This window comes from Dermochelys coriacea, chromosome 1 (assembly GCF_009764565.3).
Source record: "Dermochelys coriacea isolate rDerCor1 chromosome 1, rDerCor1.pri.v4, whole genome shotgun sequence".
NCBI classification, from domain to species: Eukaryota; Metazoa; Chordata; order Testudines; family Dermochelyidae; genus Dermochelys; species Dermochelys coriacea.
The window spans coordinates 123,207,654-123,228,933 of record NC_050068.2 but is presented as its reverse complement, the minus strand read 5'-3'; the positions used below and the strand labels follow the sequence as shown (position 1 = coordinate 123,228,933).

Below are 21,280 nucleotides of genomic sequence, written 5' to 3'. Positions count from 1 at the left end.
CATCTCATGGAATGGCTGCTGCTTGGCTAAATGAGGAGGAAAAGGAGTGTTCAGCAGTTGTTCCACAGGTCCTAGTCAACAGTAGAAAACCCTCTAACAGAATGGCCTCTTCAGAAAAAATGGAAGCGGTTTTTGGTGTAGTGGTTGGCCCACGGAATTCAACCAACACTGGCTTCCATCCAGAACATCTTGGAGTACTTGCTGCACCTTCAGTTGTTGGGAATTGCACTTAGCTAATTGAGAGTGCATCTGGCAGTGATATCGGCATTTCATCCCCCCATTAAAGGAAAATCAGTCTTCTCCATTACTGTGGTGGCAAAACTCTTAAAAGGGCTTCTTCATCTCTATCCTGTGGTCCAAGAGCTGGTTCCTCTTTGGGACCTTACCGCGGTCCTAGCGGCTTTAATGGTGTCTCCAGTCAAGCCACTGGCATCTTGTACCTTTCCACTTTTGTGTCAGAGAACTGCATTCCTCATAGCAGATAACATCTGCAAGAAGAGAATGAGAGTTGCATGCTCTAATGGCAGAGTCTCCTTTATATACAATTCTCTAAGGAAAAAGTGAATTTACAACCATACACTGAATTTTTGACTAAAGTGGTTTCTCAGTTCTGTTTGAACCAGGTGGTATATTTATCTGTGTTCTTTCCTAAGTTGCATTCATCTCTGGAGGAGCAGCATCTCCATCCATTAGATGTCGAGGGATGTCTAGCTTTCTGTCTGGACAGGACTAAACTGTTTTGTGCTTTGCCTCGCCTGTTCGTCATATGCAAATAATGTGAAGGGGAAAGTAGTCTCTTCACAGATGATTTCTAAATGGATAGCATCCTGTATCAAGACTGCATATGAAATCACCTAGTCTCTGCCTCCTCATCAGGTACAAATTCATTCTGAGAGAGTGCAAGCAATGTCAGAAGTTTTCCTCAGTGACGTCTCAATATTGAAGATTTGCAGGGCTGCTACATGGTCATCCATGCATATATTTATGAACCATTATGCCTTTACCGCATCTTCTAGAGTGGATGCAAGTTTTGGTAGGCGGTCCTGCAATCCTTGTTTAGGTAGACTCTGAGCCCTACCTCATGGGGTGGGTACCTAAGTGGAATACATGGCTGCATTTACTTACAGTGAGTAACCATTTTTTCTTCTTCTTCAACTGTGGTTCTTTGAGATGAGATGCAGGTGTATTCCATGACCCACCCTCCATCCCCTGTATCAGAGTCTAGTCTCTGGGTATTCTGTGTAAAGGAACTGAGGGGGTTGGGGGTCAGGGAGACTCTGCTTCATGTTGCCAGAGGGAAGGGCTGGTCATTAGGTGCTACTGCCACCCCTCTGAGTACTACTAGGCAAAATTCTCTGGCTCTGGCATGCTGTGTACACACACCTATGTAGAATACATGTCTCCATCATATCTCAAAGAACCACAGTTGTCATAAGCCATTTCTTTCCATTCTTCAATAGAATGTTATTCTGTATTCGCCCAGCCAGTGACAATGAGGATCCTGAGGGGTTTCGGAAATCTATTTCCACCAGTCAGTCTACTCTAGTTTGGGACCTCAATCCGGTTCTTAAACGTCTTACAGGATTCTCTGTTTGAACCAATGACTACCTGCTCACTCCTCCATTTCTCGATTTGAAAACACCATTTCTGGTAGCCATCACATCAGCACGAAGAGTTAGGAATATAGGGGCCCTTTTGGCATACCATCCTTTCATGTTACTTTTCAAAGACAAATTCAAATTATGACCACACCCCAAGTTTTTACCAAAAGTATCTTCCGAGTTCCATATTAACTAACCCATTCATCTCCCGATCTTCCACCCTAAACCTCACCTAGACAAAGAGGACATGTTGTTACACACACTTGATGTCAGGAGAGCCCCGACCTTCTATCTTGACAGGACTACACTGTTTAGAAAGACTCCCAAATTATTTGTCTCGATCACAGATACATCAAAAGGGTCTGCAGTCTCTAAACAAAGGCTTCCCAAGTGAATATCTGATTGCGTTAGCTCTTACTACCAATCTTGTAATCTCCAAGCACACTCAGCATACAAACTCACTCTACAAGATCAGTTTCCACTTCTACAGCCTTTTGCAAAAATGTTCCCATCAGTGAAATAAGTTGAGCTGTGACTTCAGCCTCTGTATGTACCTTTGCTAAGTAACTCATGCAATAACTCATGACTTGGCTTCTGATGCTGTGTGTGGCTCAGCTATATTTTCTTCAATACTGGACTCTGCTCTGAAGGCCCTTCCTCCTTAAAGGGAACTGCTCAGTAATCACCTAGAGTGGAGCACCCAGAGGAACATTATTAGAAGAAGACATGGTCACTCAACCTGTGCAGTAACTGTAATTCTTCAAGATGTGGGTCCCTATGGGTTCTCCACTATCTGCTGTCCTTCCCCTCTGCTTTGGAGTTCTCTGCTACACAGCAGAGAAGAAACTAAGAGCGGTTTACCTGTGTGCTGATATATAACAGCAGGGATCAACACACATGCGCAGGCTGAACAGACACTGCTATGAGTAATCTCCAGTCATAGGCGCAGAGGATGTAAGTACATCTAGAGTGAAGCACCCATAGGGGGAGACATCTCAAAGACTCACAGTTACTACACAGGGTGAGTAACCATTTATTGGGGGTTTTTTGGTTTTGGTTTTTGCCCAAATTTTAAGGGATTCAAACAAGCTGTTGAGATGTGTCTAAAAATATATTCAAGATTATTTCTACTGGGGTAGCATGAAGTGGGGGGTAAAGGAAGGTGCCACCCACTATAGAGCTCTGCCACATTGTTGAATTGTTGTATTTTAGAGCAGTGATTTTCAACTTGTGGTCTGCAGACCCATAGAGGTCCGCAGACTATATCTAAGATTTCCAAAGGGGTCCACACCTCCATTTGAAATTTTGTAGGGGTCCACAAATGAAAAAACGGTTGAAAACTGCTGTTGTAGAGGCAGCATATGCTGTACCTGTTTGCAGTAGCTTTAGCTAATATCATTAGTGTATTTTGAATAGTAATTTCAGGTTTAAATGCCGTGATAAAATATATCAGATTGTATTATCTACATTAATCTGAATTAAAAATTCCTACAGTGCTGGGAAAGCAATTAGGGTGATGTGCTGATTTATACAAAATATAAATAGGGACAAGAAATATTTCATCATCTGCAATTTGTGTGATGTTTTAAATGTCAACATTTGTTTGAAACTTTGGCACTTCAGAGTACATGGGATTGCGCTGTAGTACTTTGTCCCAAATACTAGGTATATTAGGTATTGTCAAAATAGTCAACCACAGAATTAATTGAACAGTTAATCCACTAAACAAAGAACGTATTGTAGCTGGGAAATTAGTGTATCCTCAAGGTTGTTTTAATTGAAATCTTAATTTAAACGTCATGGAGTGTTTTCATCTCATGGCCTGTCAAAGTTCTTATTGAATTTAAAAATAAATTCCTGATTAGATTACTTGTATCTTTTCCCCATTATTATCTTAGGTTAGTTTTGTGAAAGAAGCTATAATGAAAGTGCTAAATTTAGTGCTGATGTTTGCAGATCGTTGGCAGGCTGGTTTGGGAGCTTGGAGGTAAGTAATATGTCATAATGTTTTATAATGTGATCATTTCACAGCTCCAGTGTTGTATTTGAGGTATATATCTTTTTGCTTTGCATGTTTAATGGGAGACTAATGTGACCTTTTGTTAACGAGGATAAAATTGAATGGAGCTGAAGCTTATCAGCTGCAGGCACCTGTTGGTTGTATAATCAGAATGTGTTTCTCAGTGAAAAAGGTGGCCAGTAAAAAAAAAAAAAAAAATTGTAAGACTGTAGTGTACAACAAATGAAAGTACTTTTTCTCATCATGTGTTTTTATAAACTAATAAAATGAAAGGCTCAATGGTCATGCTTGTACTTGCATTACATGAGGATAACCTAAAATTATTGTATTTTATTGTTTTTTTCCTTTATACCTCCTGCGTATTCTTAGGCACAAGATGAGAAATTTCTAAGGCAGGATTTTCAGGAGTGCTCAGTGCTGGCCTAACTGTTCCTATTGAAGTCACAATCCACCCCCTAACTTTCAAGACTGTTTGTTTTTGGTGCTGCTGTTTATCTGAGTCAGTTATCCTGCTCTAGGCATCCCTCTCCTGGGCAAGTGTTTCTGATTTTGCCTGTGGAACCCATCCCCCATGTCAGGGGAAAAAGAGGAGCAAGTCATCAGGTAGTTCCCTAGCTCTAGGCTTTGAAGCAATATGGAGCTCGAGAGCACATCACATAAGATAGGTTTCCTAGACAGGAACAGTAGCTTTACTCCACACAGAATCAGTAGTTCTTCCTAATAGTTGTTAGATGCATACCAGAGGGTAAAGTTAGCTCATTATTAATTATTTGTGTTGTGATAATGCCTAGAAAGCCCAGTCAAGGGTTGGAGCCCTGTTGTGCTTGGCACTCTGTACACACAACTGAAAGATGATCTCAGCCTTATTTTTATTCATTATTAGAAAGAAAGGCTATGTCATCTTATATAGGACTATCTATGTAGTTATCTGTTTTATATTTGTTTAATTTAAACTGCACTTCTTTCTTAGGATGGAATCCATAGAGAAGATGGAATCAGATTTTAAAAATTGTCACATGTTTCTTGTAACAGTTCTAAACAAAGCAGTCTGTAGAGGCTCTTTTCCTCATTGTGAGTATACAGAACAATTTTAAAAGAATAGGCTTTTCCTATAGTGACACTTCTAATTTATAAGCTTCTTTCAGAAAGTAGGCTTTTCTGGGTTTGTAGGAGTGAGGCTGTTTTAATGTTTAATATGTTTTAAATTGAATTTTATTGTGTGCAAGAACAAGCTTAAGGTGTGTGTCCATAGAGAGAGATTGGCAAAGCATTTTCTATTCCCTTTTAATACAACAATTTAACAAAATTTTTAGAGCATTTGTACCCCATTTTGTTTATGAACAGCAAAACTTCCTTCATTTTGCCTAATGCCCTAAGGAGGGACATGCAAATGATGATTGGCATATATCATAAATGCTAACTTTGCCAAAGGAATTCACATGCCACTTAAAATAAAGTATTTGGTGATCAGTTATTTGACTACACATCACTTAAGATGGCTGATGTTGAATTCATGACGAAAAGATGATTTGCAGTCAGAGCTAATCATTGTTAAACATAGATTGCTTATTGTTGTATTTGATTCAGAAGTTGTATTGCCTGGTATAGTCCAAGCAAAACTGATACATTTATTGTTTTATGACATCAGAATGGACAGCCTAAAATGGATGACATAAAATGCCATGCTCTATTTTAATAATTCAATAGTTTTTAGTGATGGTTTGTTATGTTATGTAGCATTATCATCTTGTATGGTGCTTAACAGGCAAATGAAGGCAGTGACTGCCTGAGTAATTTACATTTTAATGGTTACATACGTTAGGAATCAAAAGTTCCATTTTATATTGTCCCTGACAATTTTAACATGTCACAAACATTGGTAGAACCTCACTATTCTTAAACCCTTCAACTAATAGCAAGAACATCGTCTCTGTGCAGCAGTGTCACAGACCTTTAACTACGACTGACTTTTTTAGTGTAAATGTTGCACCCACTAAATATTTCTAAAGTTAGCAATAAAATATTTTCCTAAGTAACAGGTGCTTCTTTGGATGAATAAACGTGATGATGTGGGTAGTGGTTCAAGAATAACACCAATTTGTTTATTTTAAATGATACTGGCTTCTAACAGTGACAGAATACAACCATGGCCATCTTTTGTAATTTCAAGAGCATAAATATGAGAACAGAGCAGAACTTAGATTATGTCCACTGTTTCGAGTGAATTTACTCTGTATTTGCAGTGATGTAAATGAAAGCAGAATTTTGTCCTATGTTATTGGATCTTTTGGCTGGTGGGGTTTATTGTCAGTGTAGATGTTTTAATACTGTTTATTTACAAAGGATAAAGATACATTTATTCAGTTTTGCACCTTTTGCTAAGGATAAGGTTCCACACCAACATCTGAAAGGAAATTAACTCTCCTCAATTGACCCCCTCATTATTTCAGATAATGAAATTGATAAAATTGAAAGTGCCTGATGTAGGGACTTAGATGTTTGTCTTTTGAATAATAAAAGATTATCATCTGCCTCATAAGCTATAAAACTGACAATTTCAGTAAACCTTGGCAGAGTGATGTAAACAAGAATATTTAAAATGTTTAAATTTTTTTTGTATCTTTTTTGATTCACAGTGGAGTCTTTAGCTTTGTCACTCATGGCTGGCATGGAACAAAGTTAACAAAAGACCAAAGTGCATTGAACAGCTCAAGAATTGAACTCCTCCAGCATTCATCTGCAACATTTATTCAAAATGAGCATTTTATTCTGAAATCCATGTATATGTAGATAAATGGCAGTTGATATAACTTCCTTTTGTTGACTGTTTGAAACTGTAAAATGTTTGAAACTGTAAATGGTTATGTACAGTATTTGAGTATTGGTTGTGGTTGTATTTTTTTTCCTGCGTGTTAGTATGCTATAACATCAGATTCATGCTGTCTTGTAAAAGTAGCTGATTTGAAAATGCATGAAATGTTTCTTCTTGTGAAGGAATTATTCACTATTTTGTAAAATAGAGTATTTGCTGATTAAGTCTTTAAAATAGTTTCTGTTAATTTTGCAATAAATGTTAAATACTTGCCATTTTTAACTAGGATCAAAAGCACATATGTAGAATATTCTATAACTGAGAATGAGGAGTACAAGAATACTTGTTCTCAGCTCCTTACCCTTCCCTTATTCTTCCAGGCCTTTCCACAGGTGATCTGTCCCTTCTCCAGCTTCCTGGTCTCTTGCGACCCAGCCTCCAATATTGGTAGTTCTTCAGGCGTCTGTAAATGTGGAAATCACTCTTGGTGTGCATGTGCCTCTTGTTCAACAAATCAGAATCTTTTAACCAGCAGTGTTCTTCAGGGTCACACATATGCCCTGCATATCCTTGTGCTACCCCCTCTCAAGGGCAGAAAAGATGGAGTGTATTCAACCCACTCAGTTCCTTCTTATCACCTGCAAAGAAACAGTCTCTAATCCTGGGAATAGCAGCCTTGTCCTGTCACCTGTTTTAAATAAATAATAAAAAGAGCCTCTAGATTGATTGAAATGCTACTTTTGCATCTGTACTTCTGCTGAAATACAGTCATGAACTTCGTAAGTTTTAAGTTTTTTGGCTGAGCTCAGGTCAAGTCTGCCAACCCTAAGCCTTTAGACTTCATATTTCTAAGCTTCCCTCTGCAACCACGGGGGCTAGAAACTCAGTAATTTTTTTTAAATAAAAGTTGAGATTTTAGTGTAGTCACATGACTCCAGGAGCAGGGCCTTTAAGAGCAGCACCAAATCATGAGAAAGCTGGCAGCAGTGGTGTGTCAGACAGGGAAACTGCTGGTGCCCTCTAGTATGTTCCATGTCAGTTTGTAGCTTATTTTAGGATGTTGTCTAAGCAAAATCTATACCAGATTACCACAGCTTCCCTTTTACTGTTATGTCTCAGACTTCTGGAGGGACCTCCTTTGAAGGTGGGGTGTTATCAAAGGTAATTTGTACCTTCATTCCACTTTGGTCTCTTCCTATTATGATATACTATGCTCTGTAGTGTACCTGTATTTGATATATCTATAAATACTTGCTGCTTGTCCAGTTTAACAACACTAGCCTTAGCATGCTTGGGCGCTGAGGTCCAGGAGTTGCTTGCACTGGTTCTGGTATATTCATATGCTGTTTGGCCATATAACAAGTAGTTGTATACTTTGCTTTCTGAACTTTAAAAACATGACTAAGATTGTTGGTGGTTTTTTATATACATTGGTTACTCTTATCTCCACCCAAATATTAACTTTCTTTTCTCTCAACCTGCTTTAGGTATTACATTTAACTAAGTGGCTGAACAAAACCAAAATACCTGCCACATTTGATGCAGCATTAACTTCTTGTGAGTCCCCTCCACAGCTCCTACTGTCAGCACTAACTTCATTTGGAAAATCTGTGGGAGCAGCCTAGGAGCAAATGGTGGAGTGGCTGTTTTGTGGGACCCTACCCCTTCCAAAATCTCAGCTCCTTCACAGAGCAGTGGGTGTTGTGCAGGGTTTTCTGCTCAGTGTCCCTATATGGTTCCCTTGATTTACACTTGTAACCCCCACTGTCATCATTTGTTACCCCGTGCTTTAGTTGATTCATTGTCTCTGTGGCCCTTTCACGATGAGGGTCCTTTGTTATGTTGGGTTCCTCCATTCCCCCTTCAAATAGGATTTCAGATTGGTCAGCTCTAGTCATGGAGAAACTAGAGCTGATTATTTTTTAAGGGGGAGAGAAGTTGAGCATGCATATGTGCATTCGTGCTCTGTCTCTGATAATGAAAAGAGATTTGGCTCAGGCTGGCTTCTGTTGTATTAATGTAGTTGGAATATAGGGGCCTAGAGTCAACTATTTACATAACCCTTTTATTGTCCAACATTAACGTTTTAAAAAAGGTTCAGGTTTGGTATACAGAGACCTCAGCGTAGTACCAGGGCCCAAACACTATGAAAACTCTCCGTAACCTGTTATTAAAGATACAGAAAAGAAGGAAAAAAGTTAAAGCATTTGAAATGCAAGTTAAGTAAGGCTTTCATTATAACCATAACTCTCTTCCCCTTTCCCTTTGCTGTAGAGTTTTTAGAATGAAACCCTATTGTCTGATGGTCTCTTAGACAGTATTAAAGAGGGTGGTAACTGTTCCTCTTTTTTCCCAAAGAAGTTAGTTGAGATGGGCTGGGGCACCGGTGATTACTGCTGTTAAAGTCCAGTCCTGTTTCCAAGAAGACAAAATAAGACAAACATGTATAAGAGGCGAGAGGAAAAAAATCAGTAAAGATAGAAAATGCTGCTTCTATCTCTGCTGTTGACTCTGACTTGCAGCCTCACTTCTGGAGAAACAAAGGCATAATGCACCATTTTATCAGCCACTCTGAGACCTGGCAAATTTGTACCAGCATTGGTGTGTTTAGAACCTTGCTATTAACAGCCTCTTTACTTACAGGCTCATGGCACTGTTGCCAAATATATAGTCTTGGCCAGGTAAGCCAGACTATTATTAGACAGAAGGCAAAAGGAGAGGGATAGGAAAAGAATACACAAGGGGAGGGAGATGTGAGTGTCTCACATCCCAGGTTGTTGGATTTCAGCCAGAGCCAGTGGAGATGGTGATGTCGGGTAGGTCCCTTTTTTTTTTTTTTTTTTTTTTTTTTTTTTGGACTAATCTGTTCAGGACACCTTTTTCCATCCAGCTGATGAAGGCCAATTGGTGTCACAGTGGATCCTGGGGTCCTAAAAGGGGGTGGGTGGCAGGCAGCCATGAAGGTTACTGCAGCAGTTGCTGGCAGACAGCTTCTTTTAATTTTCCACCAAAAGTTGTCTTTTTAAAAACCTCAATAATGAGCTCATCCTCTCATTATTTTGTCCACCAATAAGTCTAGTTAGTGACACACCAGTTTTGGTTCATTGATTTCCAGTCTTGCACTTCTCTTGTTTACCAGGCATGAGCTTACTGCAGTTCTTGACTCACATCAGTAGGTCATCTTATTTAAATTAGTCTCTCTTGCACCTTTTCCCACCAACAGTTATTTTTTTAATAGGTTATTGAAACACTTTGTAAATTTCTATCTAGTTTCACACTGTTAATCTCACAAGTGGGATAAATGCATAGGCCTAATTATTATGATACATCCCATCTGATAAAAGGTCTGGTTTAGAGAAGGAAAAGTTTCAGAAAGATTCTGCAGAACACTCCAAACTTTCAAAAGGTGACATCTGATTTGAAACTCTCTCTGTTCCAGGAAATTCCACTAGATGGAAGGATTTCAGATTTCCTGAACTTGCTATTACAGATCAGTTAATCCTCTCAGGAGTAGTCCAAGGCTATTGTTTTAATAGTTCCTTGGTCAATGTTTTAAAAATATGAAAAAAGACGTCTCCCTCCTGAAAAGTTTCCACTCTAAAAAGATAACCTCCAGAAGAACAGTTAATTTTATAAACTACATATAGTTTACAGTAAAAGGATCATGGTGTAAATGACTGAGAAAATGTAAGTTGAGGAAGAAGTAGAGGAGGAGAAGGAGGTTTATAGATCCAGAGAGGTCATTCTGAGCACTGGGAGGCAAAGGGATTATTGAGAGGGAACTGGCTGAGTATAGGATCAAAATAGAATGACAGGCACCCTGAAATAAGATGGATGTACAAGTAGGACTATCTGGGGCCTGGAAAATGAGGACAAAGTATTGGAAACTGATGTTTAAGGAGACGTGCAACAGTAAAGGGTCTCGTAAAGGAGGATTGCTGTGGCTGGGGTGGCAGACAGATTTTGGATAGACAAGGGTTTAAGCTTGAGTTTAAGTAATGTGAGATTGAACTAGGGTGACCAGACAGAAAGTGTGGAAAAATTGGATGGGGTGGGGGGGTAATAGGCACCTATATAAAAAAAGTCCCAAATATCGGGACGGTCCCTATAAAATCGGGACAGCTGGTCACCCTAGATTGAACAGAGGGGAAGAGGTCAGCACAGAGAAACTGAAGACAGAAAAGTGGATGAGGCCACTCAGGGATAAGATGTAGAAAGACAGGAGGGCCCCAAGATGGAACCCTGTGGGACACTGACCAAAGTAAAAGGAGCCAGAAGTGGAAATAGGAAGTAAGACATTGAAGAAGCAATTCAAGAGATTAGGGAAATGGTGGTCAACTGGTGAAAATGATAGAAAAGTTGAGAAAAATAGAGGCTAATGTATAGAATTTTCAAAAATGCCTGTAATCCCCCGATTACATTTCCAGTATTTTAATATCCAGAAAAAACAGCTATTATCTAGATCTTACATCCAAGTCAGATTCAGGTGGACCAGAGAGTTGCGGTAGTAGATCATAAATAAAAATATATCTGTATTTCAGTGTAAATGAAGTTAGGATGTCCAAGATCCATAATAAACCTGAAATGGGAGAATAATTGGTTGTGACCTATAAAAGAAATTCAAATTGAAATAACATCAGTGTGATGGTAGCAGCGATAAAAACAGTTGATTTTCTTTCTTTTCTGGATCTAATTTTTTATTTCCCTATCTTGTTCACGCCAATCATTCTCAATAGGTGAGGTTCACAAAACAACAAACTTTCCAGTTTTCAGAGTAGCAGTCGTGTTAGTCTGTATTCGCAAAAAGAAAAGGAGTACTTGTGGCACCTTAGAGACTAAAATTTATTTGAGCATTAGCTTTCGTGAACTGTAGCTCACGAAAGCTTATGCTCAAATAAATTTGTTAGTCTCTAAGGTGCCACAAGTACTCCTTTTCTTTTTACGGATACAGACTAACACGGCTGCTACTCTGAAACCAGTGATAGTTCAGAAGTCAAAAAGACACATATGAGCAGCACCTAGAGGCAATGCATATTAAATGTTTTTTTTAAAGTATGATTCTTTAAAGATACTAGCCCAGATCCTTGATTCTAGTCTAGCTTTACATGTGTGTAGAGAAGGGACGAGGTGCCCTTTTTTAACATTTCTAGTCTTGGTGCCAGTAGGATCTGCTTGCAATTGCTCAGAGCCCTGGTGCATAGCATGCTTTAACCACATCCTTTTCTCCCCCAAATCATGGGATTCCTCTATGCAAGGGGAATGTCCAGCTATTTAAGGCAAGTGCTGCTTTGTGCCTTTCCCTGAGTTTTTGAAGATTCTTGTCCTGCCTTTCAATAGCGACTACCAGTTTGTAGTCCCCAAAGAGGTATATCTAGCCTGAGTCCGTTTGGGGGGGTCATTCTCTACTTGGACTAGAAATGTAAGGACATATTAGAATGTATACACAATACAGAAAAATAGAATGGGATTTCGTGCTATTTTAGGCCCTGATCCAGCAAAGCCCTTAAGTACGGTGGAACCCTGTTTATCCAATCTAACTGGGACCAGAGCCAGATCACCTAATCAAAAATTTGGATAATCAGGAGAACGGGTTGACAGCCCGTTGCCTGGGTCTGAAGCGTCAATTTCTCATATTTCTGTGTGTGCACTGGTGGTTCGGTTAATACGGAGAGCTGAATAATGGAGGCTCAGATAAATGGGATTCTACTGTATGTCCTTAACTTGAAGTGTATGAATAATTTGACAGCACAGCAGGTAGCACCTCAAATTTCTGTAGTGTAGATAAGTCCTTAGAGATGGAAACAGATGCATCAGTGGAGAAAGAGCTTCCCTGGACAATGCCACTATATTATTTAGGCTGTGTATATTTGGCATGAACCAAGAGCTAAGTTGCATTGGTGAGGAAAGAACCTGCATGTTGGGCCCGGAATGTAACTCCTAAATGACCCCATATTGAGGTTCTAACCAGAATTTATGATGATTATTATTGTTTCTGGCAGAATTTATTATTTCTGTCAATAGTGTTCTAATCACTTTCCAAACCTAGAAGGCGGCACAATCCCTGCCCCTAAGTCCTGAACCTTGTGTTCCTCATCAACACATCCCCCCAAACCAGTAAAATAAGAAAGGAAACATGGGCTCTGATCCTGCAAGCACTTACTCATGAGCTCAACTTTATACAGATGAGTGGTCCAATTGAAAATTAAAGCTAGGAATTTGTGTAAGGACTGGTCTATCCCTAATTTATACCAGCATAACAATCTTGTTTTGGGGTGTGAAAAACCCACACCCATAATGACATGGCTATGCTGACAAAACTCCCAGTGTAGTTCTTCTTTCAGAATAGCTAACATTAGGGTAAATGCTCCTAAACCAGCAGAAGCCCTTTTTCTGTTTGTGTATAAATTAGGGGCTAGGCCAGGAAAGACTGTGTAGCGTACACGTAGCCTAAGTGCTTACAGGAGGGGAGCCTTGAAGAGTTTTATGTTCTTTCTATAGAATCAGAAGTTTTCTGGAAGAACAAAAACACAAAATTGTTTCTTATAGCCAAATATTGTAGAGTGCAACAGTCATGGCTTGTTAATTTAAAAATCTAATAGCAGTAGAGTGAAAAGCTAGTTGATTTAAAGTAGCAGAAAAACAGATAGTTTAAAATGTGATCTACCCACTGTGACAAAGCTCTGTCCTTGCCTCCGTGTGTCCCACATTTCCTGGCAGATTTCGCTAGCCTTAGAGGCTCACTGTGACCCTGCACATAACCCTTCTCTCTCTAGAGAGAAGGGTCACAGTCTACTGAGCTATTTTCATCATAAGCCAGCGAGGGAGGTGAGGAGAAGTTATCCTTCCTTGCATAGTCTCTGTTGTCTCCCAGTCTCAGTGATTAATCCGGGGCAAAGGTGGGGGGTGGGGTAGTCCAGGCCCACCCTCTACTCCAGGCTCCAGCCCAGGGACCCTAATAGTATCAGCTATGGTAGCTGACTTTTAGAAACATGACATGTACAATTCCCTGGGCTACTTTCCCCATAGGAGCCCTCACTTCCTCAAGCTCCACTTCACCTTTACCTGAGGGCCTCCTTCCTTGTGCCTGATATAGTGTGTACTACTCAACCTCTCCAACAGCACAATTTCCTCCCACAGCTCCTGATATGCACATCTACCTGACTAACTGGGAGGCTTTTAACTAATTTCAGCCAGCCCCTGATTGGCTTCAGGTGTCCCAATCAACCTAGCCTTCTCCCTGCCTTCTGGAAAATTCTTAAGTGGCCCCAGGTGTCTTAATTGACCTGGAGCAGCTGCCATTTCACTTATCCTGGTACCAGGGATTTGTTTAGCCTGGAGCTAACATATCTATCTCCCACTACTTTTCTATAGCCATATGGCCTTGCCCCGTCACATATCCCCCCCACTCTGCTCAACACCATAGAGTTGGGCAACTTGGGACGCCAGGCAGTATGCTCGTGACAGACCATCAGCATTGCCATGGTGTCATCCATCCCTGTGCCGTATGCGGAACTGGAATGGTTGGAGGGATAAGAACCACCTGGTGACCCTTGCATTCTTTTCCTTACTCCACTGCATCCACTGGAGGGGTGCATGGTCCATCATAAGAGTAAATCACCAGCCTAAGAGGTAGCAATGCAGTGTCTCCATAGCCCATTTGACAGAAGGCATTCTCTCTCGACTACTGCGTATTTCTGTTCTCTTGGGAGAAGCTTTCTGCTTAGGTAGAGGATCGGGTGTTCCTCTTTTCCCACCATTTGCAACAGAATTGCCCCCAACCCCACCTCGGAAGCGTTTGTTTGTAAAATAAATTCCCTGTTAAAGTCCGGGGCTATGAGTACAGGGTCATTACAGGGGGCCACATACCACATTGGCATGACAGTTGCAGCATCACCAGGATGGGACTTGAGGCTCCATCCTGCCAAAATTTACCATGTGCTTGATTCTACACATATGAGTAGTACCATTGAACTCAATAGGAATACTCTCCTGTATAAGGTTAAAAACATGCATATGTCTTTGCAGGATTGGAACACATGCTGTGAGAGATGTAGGTATTTAGGCAGACCCTGTGCGGAGGGGAGAAAAATAGGAAGCCTGGCATTGCATTTAGACAGATGCTTTCATGCAAAAATATGCTCAGTGTTTTCCTTAGCCTTTATAGAATAGAATCATACAATCAAAGAAATGTAGAACTGAAAGAGATTTCAAGAGGTCACCCAATATATCTCCCCATGCTGAAGCAGGAGTAAGTATACTTAGACCATATCTGTCAGGTGTCTGTCTGACCCTTTCTTAAAAACTTTCAGTGATGAGGATTCTGCAAGCTCCTTTGGTAACCTGTTCGAGTGCTTAACTACTCTTATAGAGTGAAAATTTACCCTATTGTCTACCATGCATCTCCCTTGCTGCAAACCAAGCTGGTTACTTCTATCTTTGGTGAACGTGGAGAACAACTGATCACTGTCCTCTTTATAACAACCTTTTATATGTTGGAAGGCTTCTATCGTGTTCCCATAGACTTCCCTTCTCTAGACTAAACGTGCCCAATTCTTTTGATCTTTCCTCTTAGGTCATGTTTTTTAGATTGCCAGACATTTTTGTTGCTTTCTTCTGGACTCTCTCCTGCTCGTTCACATCTTTTTTAAAGTGCGGCACCCAGAATTGGACACAGGACTCCAGTTGAGTCCTCACCAGTGCCCAATAGAGTGGAACAATTATCTCCCACATCTGACACTCCTGTTAATACACCCTAGAATGATATTTACCTGTTTTACAACATCATTATGATCCCAGAGCGCACAGGGTGAGTTTGTTAGAAATGCAGATAATCAATGTCTAAACCGCAAAAAGAAAAGGAGTACCGGTGGCACCTTAGAGACTAACAAATTTATTAGAGCATAAGCTTTCGTGAGCTACAGCTCACTTCATCGGATGCATCCGATGAAGTGAGCTGTAGCTCACGAAAGCTTATGCTCTAATAAATTTGTTAGTCTCTAAGGTGCCACCGGTACTCCTTTTCTTTTTGCGAATACAGACTAACACGGCTGCTACTCTGAAACCAATGTCTAAACCGTAATAGAGAAATGGAAGTGGAAATAGAGAAATGGCTATGTTTACACTCACAATTATGAAACTCAGGGGTGAAAAAACACCCCTCTGAACAACATCACCAACAGAAGCCCTGGTGTGGGCAGCACTATGTCGGCAGGAGAGACTTAGGCCCTGTCTACACTGGCAAGTTTCTGTGCAGTAAAGCAGCTTTCTGCATTGTAACTCCCACTGCCAAGCCACTTAGTGCGCAGAAACTGCACAGTTGCAGTGCTCTAAAAAAACCACCCCAACGAGAGGCATAGAGCTTTCTGCACCGGGGCTACAGCGCTGCTGTGCCAGTGTAGACACCGTGGTTGATTACAGTGCTGTAATTGGCCTCCAGGAGGTGTCCCACAATGCCTGTTCTCGCCTCTCTGGTCATCAGTTTGAACAATACTGCCCTGCCCTTAGGTGACCAACCATCATCCCCACCCCATACATTCCTTTGGAATTTTGAAAGTCCCCTTCCTGTTTGCTCGGTGATGCGTGCAGTGGTCTCAGCGCATCTTTCCAGGTGATCATGCCTGCTCCATGCACCAGGCAATCCCCCCGCTTGGAGCAATGCTGAGCTGCTGGACCTCATCAGCATTTGGGGAGAGGAGGCTGTCCAGTCTCAGTTGTGCTCTAGCCGTAGGAACTATGATACCTATGGACAGATATCATGATGCATGACAGAAAGGGGCCATGACCAGGGCGCACTGTAGTGCAGGGTCAAAGTGAAGGAGCTGCGGAACGCCTACCACAAGGTGCAGGAGGCAAACCACCGCTCTGGTGTTGCGCCCATGAGCTGCTGGATCTACAAAGAGCTGGACGCGATACTCGGCAGTGACCCCACCTCCACTGAGAAGACCGCTGTAGTTACTTCATTGGCTTGTGTGCCAGTCGAGAGTGGACCAAGCCAGGAGGAGGAAATCTTGAATGAGGATCTGGACGGGGAGGGGGACCCAGAGGCAGAGGATGACTCGAGGTCAGAGATGCATGCAGCCAGGAGCTCCTTTCTACCCTAGAGGACGCTAGCTAGTCACAGCCGTCAGATCTTGGCGAAGTGCAAACAGGAGAGGAAGCCCCTGGTAAGTGGATTTGATTTTGGGAATCGCTGAAGCGAGTTGTTGGGGGCAGGAGGTTTGCAGAAAGCCGGCTTGTCTCTCACCGCATGCCTAATCTGAGCAGCGGAACAGGCTGTTGATTGACTCCCTCACTTTATTGGAATCTGCCTCAGAGATCTCCAGGAAACTCTCGTGGAGATACTGGGCAATCCGCTGCCGCAGGTTCTTTGGCAGAGATGCTTTGTTTCTTGCCCCATTAACGGGAACTTTCACGTGCCACTGTGCCGCCGCGGGGGAGGAGGGGAAGAGGGGAGGGACTGGTGCACACAGGCGAGCCACATAGGGGCCAGGGCAGAAGCTGCAATCTTGGAGAAGACCCTCCCTTGATTCCCTGCTTACACTCAGCAGCGAGATATCTTCCATAATGATCGCCTCCTGTGGAAAGTGTGAGGACAGGAATGATAATCAGCCCCCCCCCCATAGTGCTGGCTTTCCCCAAGAGCCAGGTGCCCAGTGTACAGCAGGCTCCAGGAAAAGTGATTTACCCTGCCTCGCAGCTACTTACCATTTTGGGGGTCTTGTGGCTCGTGTGCTTGCCTGGGGTCAGCCAGTTAGTGACAGGTGTGTGAGTACTGGCGGTGTTTTAAATCACTGAATCAGTGTTTCAGAGTAGCAGCCGTGTTAGTCTGTATTCGCAAAAAGAAAAGGAGTACTGGTGGCACCTTAGAGACTAACAAATTTATTAGAGCATAAGCTTTCGTGAGCTACAGCTCACTTCATCGGATGCATTTGGTGGAAAAAACAGAGGAGAGATTTATATACACACACACAGAGAACATGAAACAATGGGTTTATCATACACACTGTAAGGAGAGTGATCACTTAAGATAAGCCATCACCAGCAGCAGGGGGGGGAAAGGAGGAAAACCTTTCATGGTGACAAGCAAGGTAGGCTAATTCCAGCAGTTAACAAGAATATCAGAGGTTTCAGAGTAGCAGCCGTGTTAGTCTGTATTCGCAAAAAGAAAAGGAGTATTTGTGGCACCTTAGAGACTAACAAATTTATTAGAGCATAAGCTTTCGTGAGCTACAGCTCACTTCATCGGATGCATTTGGTGGAAAAAACAGAGGAGAGATTTATATACACACACACAGAGAACATGAAACAATGGGTTTATCATGCACACTGTAAGGAGAGTGATCACTTAAGATAAGCCATCACCAACAGCAGGGGGGGGAAGGAGGAAAACCTTTCATGGTGACAAGCAGGTAGGCTAATTCCAGCAGTTAACAAGAATATCAGAGGAACAGTGGGGGGTGGGGTGGGAGGGAGAAATACCATGGGGAAATAGTTTTACTTTGTGTAATGACTCATCCATTCCCAGTCTCTATTCAAGCCTAAGTTAATTGTATCCAGTTTGCAAATTAATTCCAATTCAGCAGTCTCTCCTTGGAGTCTGTTTTTGAAGCTTTTTTGTTGAAGTATAGCCACTCTTAGGTCTGTGACCGAGTGACCAGAGAGATTGAAGTGTTCTCCAACTGGTTTTTGAATGTTATAATTCTTGACGTCTGATTTGTGTCCATTCATTCTTTTACGTAGAGACTGTCCAGTTTGGCCAATGTACATGGCAGAGGGGCATTGCTGGCACATGATGGCATATATCACATTGGTAGATGCGCAGGTGAACGAGCCTCTGATAGTGTGGCTGATGTGATTAGGCCCTATGATGGTATCCCCTGAATAGATATGTGGACAGAGTTGGCAACGGGCTTTGTTGCAAGGATAGGTTCCTGGGTTAGTGGTTCTGTTGTGTGGTGTGTGGTTGCTGGTGAGTATTTGCTTCAGATTGGGGGGCTGTCTGTAAGCAAGGACTGGTCTGTCTCCCAAGATCTGAGAGAGCGATGGCTTGTCCTTCAGGATAGGTTGTAGATCCTTGATGATGCGTTGGAGAGGTTTTAGTTGGGGGCTGAAGGTGATGGCTAGTGGCGTTCTGTTGTTTTCTTTGTTGGGCCTGTCCTGTAGTAGGTGACTTCTGGGTACTCTTCTGGCTCTGTCAATCTGTTTCTTCACTTCAGCAGGTGGGTATTGTAGTTGTAGGAATGCATGATAGAGATCTTGTAGGTGTTTGTCTCTGTCTGAGGGGTTGGAGCAAATGCGGTTATATCGTAGCGCTTGGCTGTAGACAATGGATCGAGTAGTATGATCTGGATGAAAGCTAGAGGCATGTAGGTAGGAATAGCGGTCAGTAGGTTTCCGATATAGGGTGGTGTTTATGTGACCATCGCTTATTAGCACCGTAGTGTCCAGGAAGTGGATCTCTTGTGTGGACTGGTCCAGGCTGAGGTTGATGGTGGGATGGAAATTGTTGAAATCATGGTGGAATTCCTCAAGAGCTTCTTTTCCATGGGTCCAGATGATGAAGATGTCATCAATGTAGCGCAAGTAGAGTAGGGGCATTAGGGGACGAGAGCTGAGGAAGCGTTGTTCTAAGTCAGCCATAAAAATGTTGGCATACTGTGGGGCCATGCGGGTACCCATCGCAGTGCCGCTGATTTGAAGGTATACATTGTCACCAAATGTGAAATAGTTATGGGTCAGGACAAAGTCACAAAGTTCTGCCACCAGGTTAGCCGTGACAGTATCGGGGATACTGTTCCTGACGGCTTGTAGTCCATCTTTGTGTGGAATGTTGGTGTAGAGGGCTTCTACATCCATAGTGGCTAGGATGGTGTTTTTAGGAAGATCACCAATGGACTGTAGTTTCCTCAGGAAATCGGTGGTGTCTCGAAGATAGCTGGGAGTGCTGGTAACGAAGGGCCTGAGGAGGGAGTCTACATAGCCAGACAATCCTGCTGTCAGGGTGCCAATGCCTGAGATGATGGGGCGTCCAGGATTTCCAGGTTTATGGATCTTGGGTAGCAGATAGAATACCCCAGGTCGGGGCTCTAGGGGTGTGTCTGTGCGGATTTGTTCTTGTGCTTTTTCAGGGAGTTTCTTGAGCAAATGCTGTAGTTTCTTTTGGTAACTCTCAGTGGGATCAGAGGGTAATGGCTTGTAGAAAGTGGTGTTGGAGAGCTGCCTAGTAGCCTCTTGTTCATACTCCGACCTATTCATGATGACGACAGCACCTCCTTTGTCAACCTTTTTGATTATGATGTCAGAGTTGTTTCTGAGGCTGTGGATGGCACTGTGTTCTGCATGGCTGAGGTTATGGGGTAAGTGATGCTGCTTTTCCACAATTTCAGCTCGTGCACGTCGGCGGAAGCAGTCTATGTAGAAATCCAGGCTGCTGTTTCGACCTTCAGGAGGAGTCCACCCAGAATCCTTCTTTTTGTAGTGTTGGCAGGAAGGTCTCTGTGGGTTAATATGTTGGTCAGAGGTGTGTTGGAAATATTCCTTGAGTCTGAGACGTCGAAAATAGGATTCTAGGTCACCACAGAACTGTATCATGTTCGTGGGGGTGGAGGGGCAAAAGGAGAGGCCCCGAGATAGGACAGTTTCTTCCGCTGGGCTAAGAGTATAGTTGGATAGATTAACAATACTGCTGGGTGGGTTACGGGAACCATTGTTGTGGCCCCTTGTGGCATATAGTAGTTTAGTTTAGTAGTTTAGTACCTTTTTCTTTTGTAGAGAATCAAAGTGTGTTTTGTAAATGGCTTGTCTAGTTTTTGTAAAGTCCAGCCACGAGGAAGTTTGTGTGGAAGGTTGGTTCTTTATGAGAGTATCCAGTTTTGAGAGCTCATGGTCCAGCACTGCAGACTCCCACTATGCTCAACACCCATCCCTCTTCAGTTTGGCCCTGCTGAAGTACAGTACCCACTGTATTGTACTCCAAAGGAAAAGGTTGAATATGATCCTGGATACAATTAACTTAGGCTCGAATAGAGACTGGGAATGGATGAGTCATTACACAAAGTAAAACTATTTCCCCATGGTATTTCTCCCTCCCACCCCACCCCCCACTGTTCCTCTGATATTCTTGTTAACTGCTGGAATTAGCCTACCTTGCTTGTCACCATGAAAGGTTTTCCTCCTTTCCCCCCCCTGCTGCTGGTGATGGCTTATCTTAAGTGATCACTCTCCTTACAGTGTGTATGATAAACCCATTGTTTCATGTTCTCTGTGTGTGTGTATATAAATCTCTCCTCTGTTTTTTCCACCAAATGCATCCGATGAAGTGAGCTGTAGCTCACGAAAGCTTATGCTCTAATAAATTTGTTAGTCTCTAAGGTGCCACCAGTACTCCTTTTCTTTGAATCAGTGTTCTGTGTGTTGCAACCGATGCTGCTTCTGTAAAATGTTGTGTTTAAACGTCACAGGGATGATTTTGGGAGCCCAGCCTCCCTCTTTGTTATTGGTGGGTGAATGGCTGATCAGAATTAGAAAGTGGTCAAGAAGAACTAAGGAGGACTTTCTGTATGGTATTATGATGCACTCTGCGGCCAAGAAGCAGGAATTGAAAGAGTGGAGGGACCGCAAGAAGAGGGACCGAAAGGAGAACATGGCATTCCAGAATGAAGCCACGTAGTGGCTCTTAAACATTATGGAGCACCAAGCAGACATGCTACAGGTGATACTAACCGAGCAAACCGAGCAGCTCCACGCCCACCCTCCCCTGCAGCCACTGTCGCAAAACTTTTTTCCATGCTTCCCCTAGACACTGCCAACACACTGTTATCAACCTCCTGGCTCCAGTCTATACCCACG

The 21,280-nt window shown here is 42.4% G+C and overlaps 1 protein-coding gene across 5 annotated transcripts in view; it reads left to right on the top strand.

Moving 5' to 3' along the window:
• Nucleotides 1–7,836, top strand: part of TUBGCP5 (tubulin gamma complex associated protein 5) — a 47,284-nt gene extending 39,448 nt beyond the window's left edge. For 4 of the 5 annotated variants that reach the window (XM_043494392.1, XM_038376213.2, XM_043494540.1 and 1 more), the window contains 3 exons: nucleotides 3,500–3,588; nucleotides 4,592–4,692; nucleotides 6,258–7,836. In XM_043494392.1, coding sequence (XP_043350327.1) covers nucleotides 3,500–3,588; nucleotides 4,592–4,692; nucleotides 6,258–6,304 — 237 coding nt within the window. In that variant the 3' untranslated portion in view covers nucleotides 6,305–7,836. The remainder of the gene's footprint in view (nucleotides 1–3,499; nucleotides 3,589–4,591; nucleotides 4,693–6,257) is intronic. The other variant, XR_006274907.1, reaches the window with a different exon arrangement.
• The last annotated feature ends 13,444 nt before the right edge of the window (nucleotides 7,837–21,280 follow it).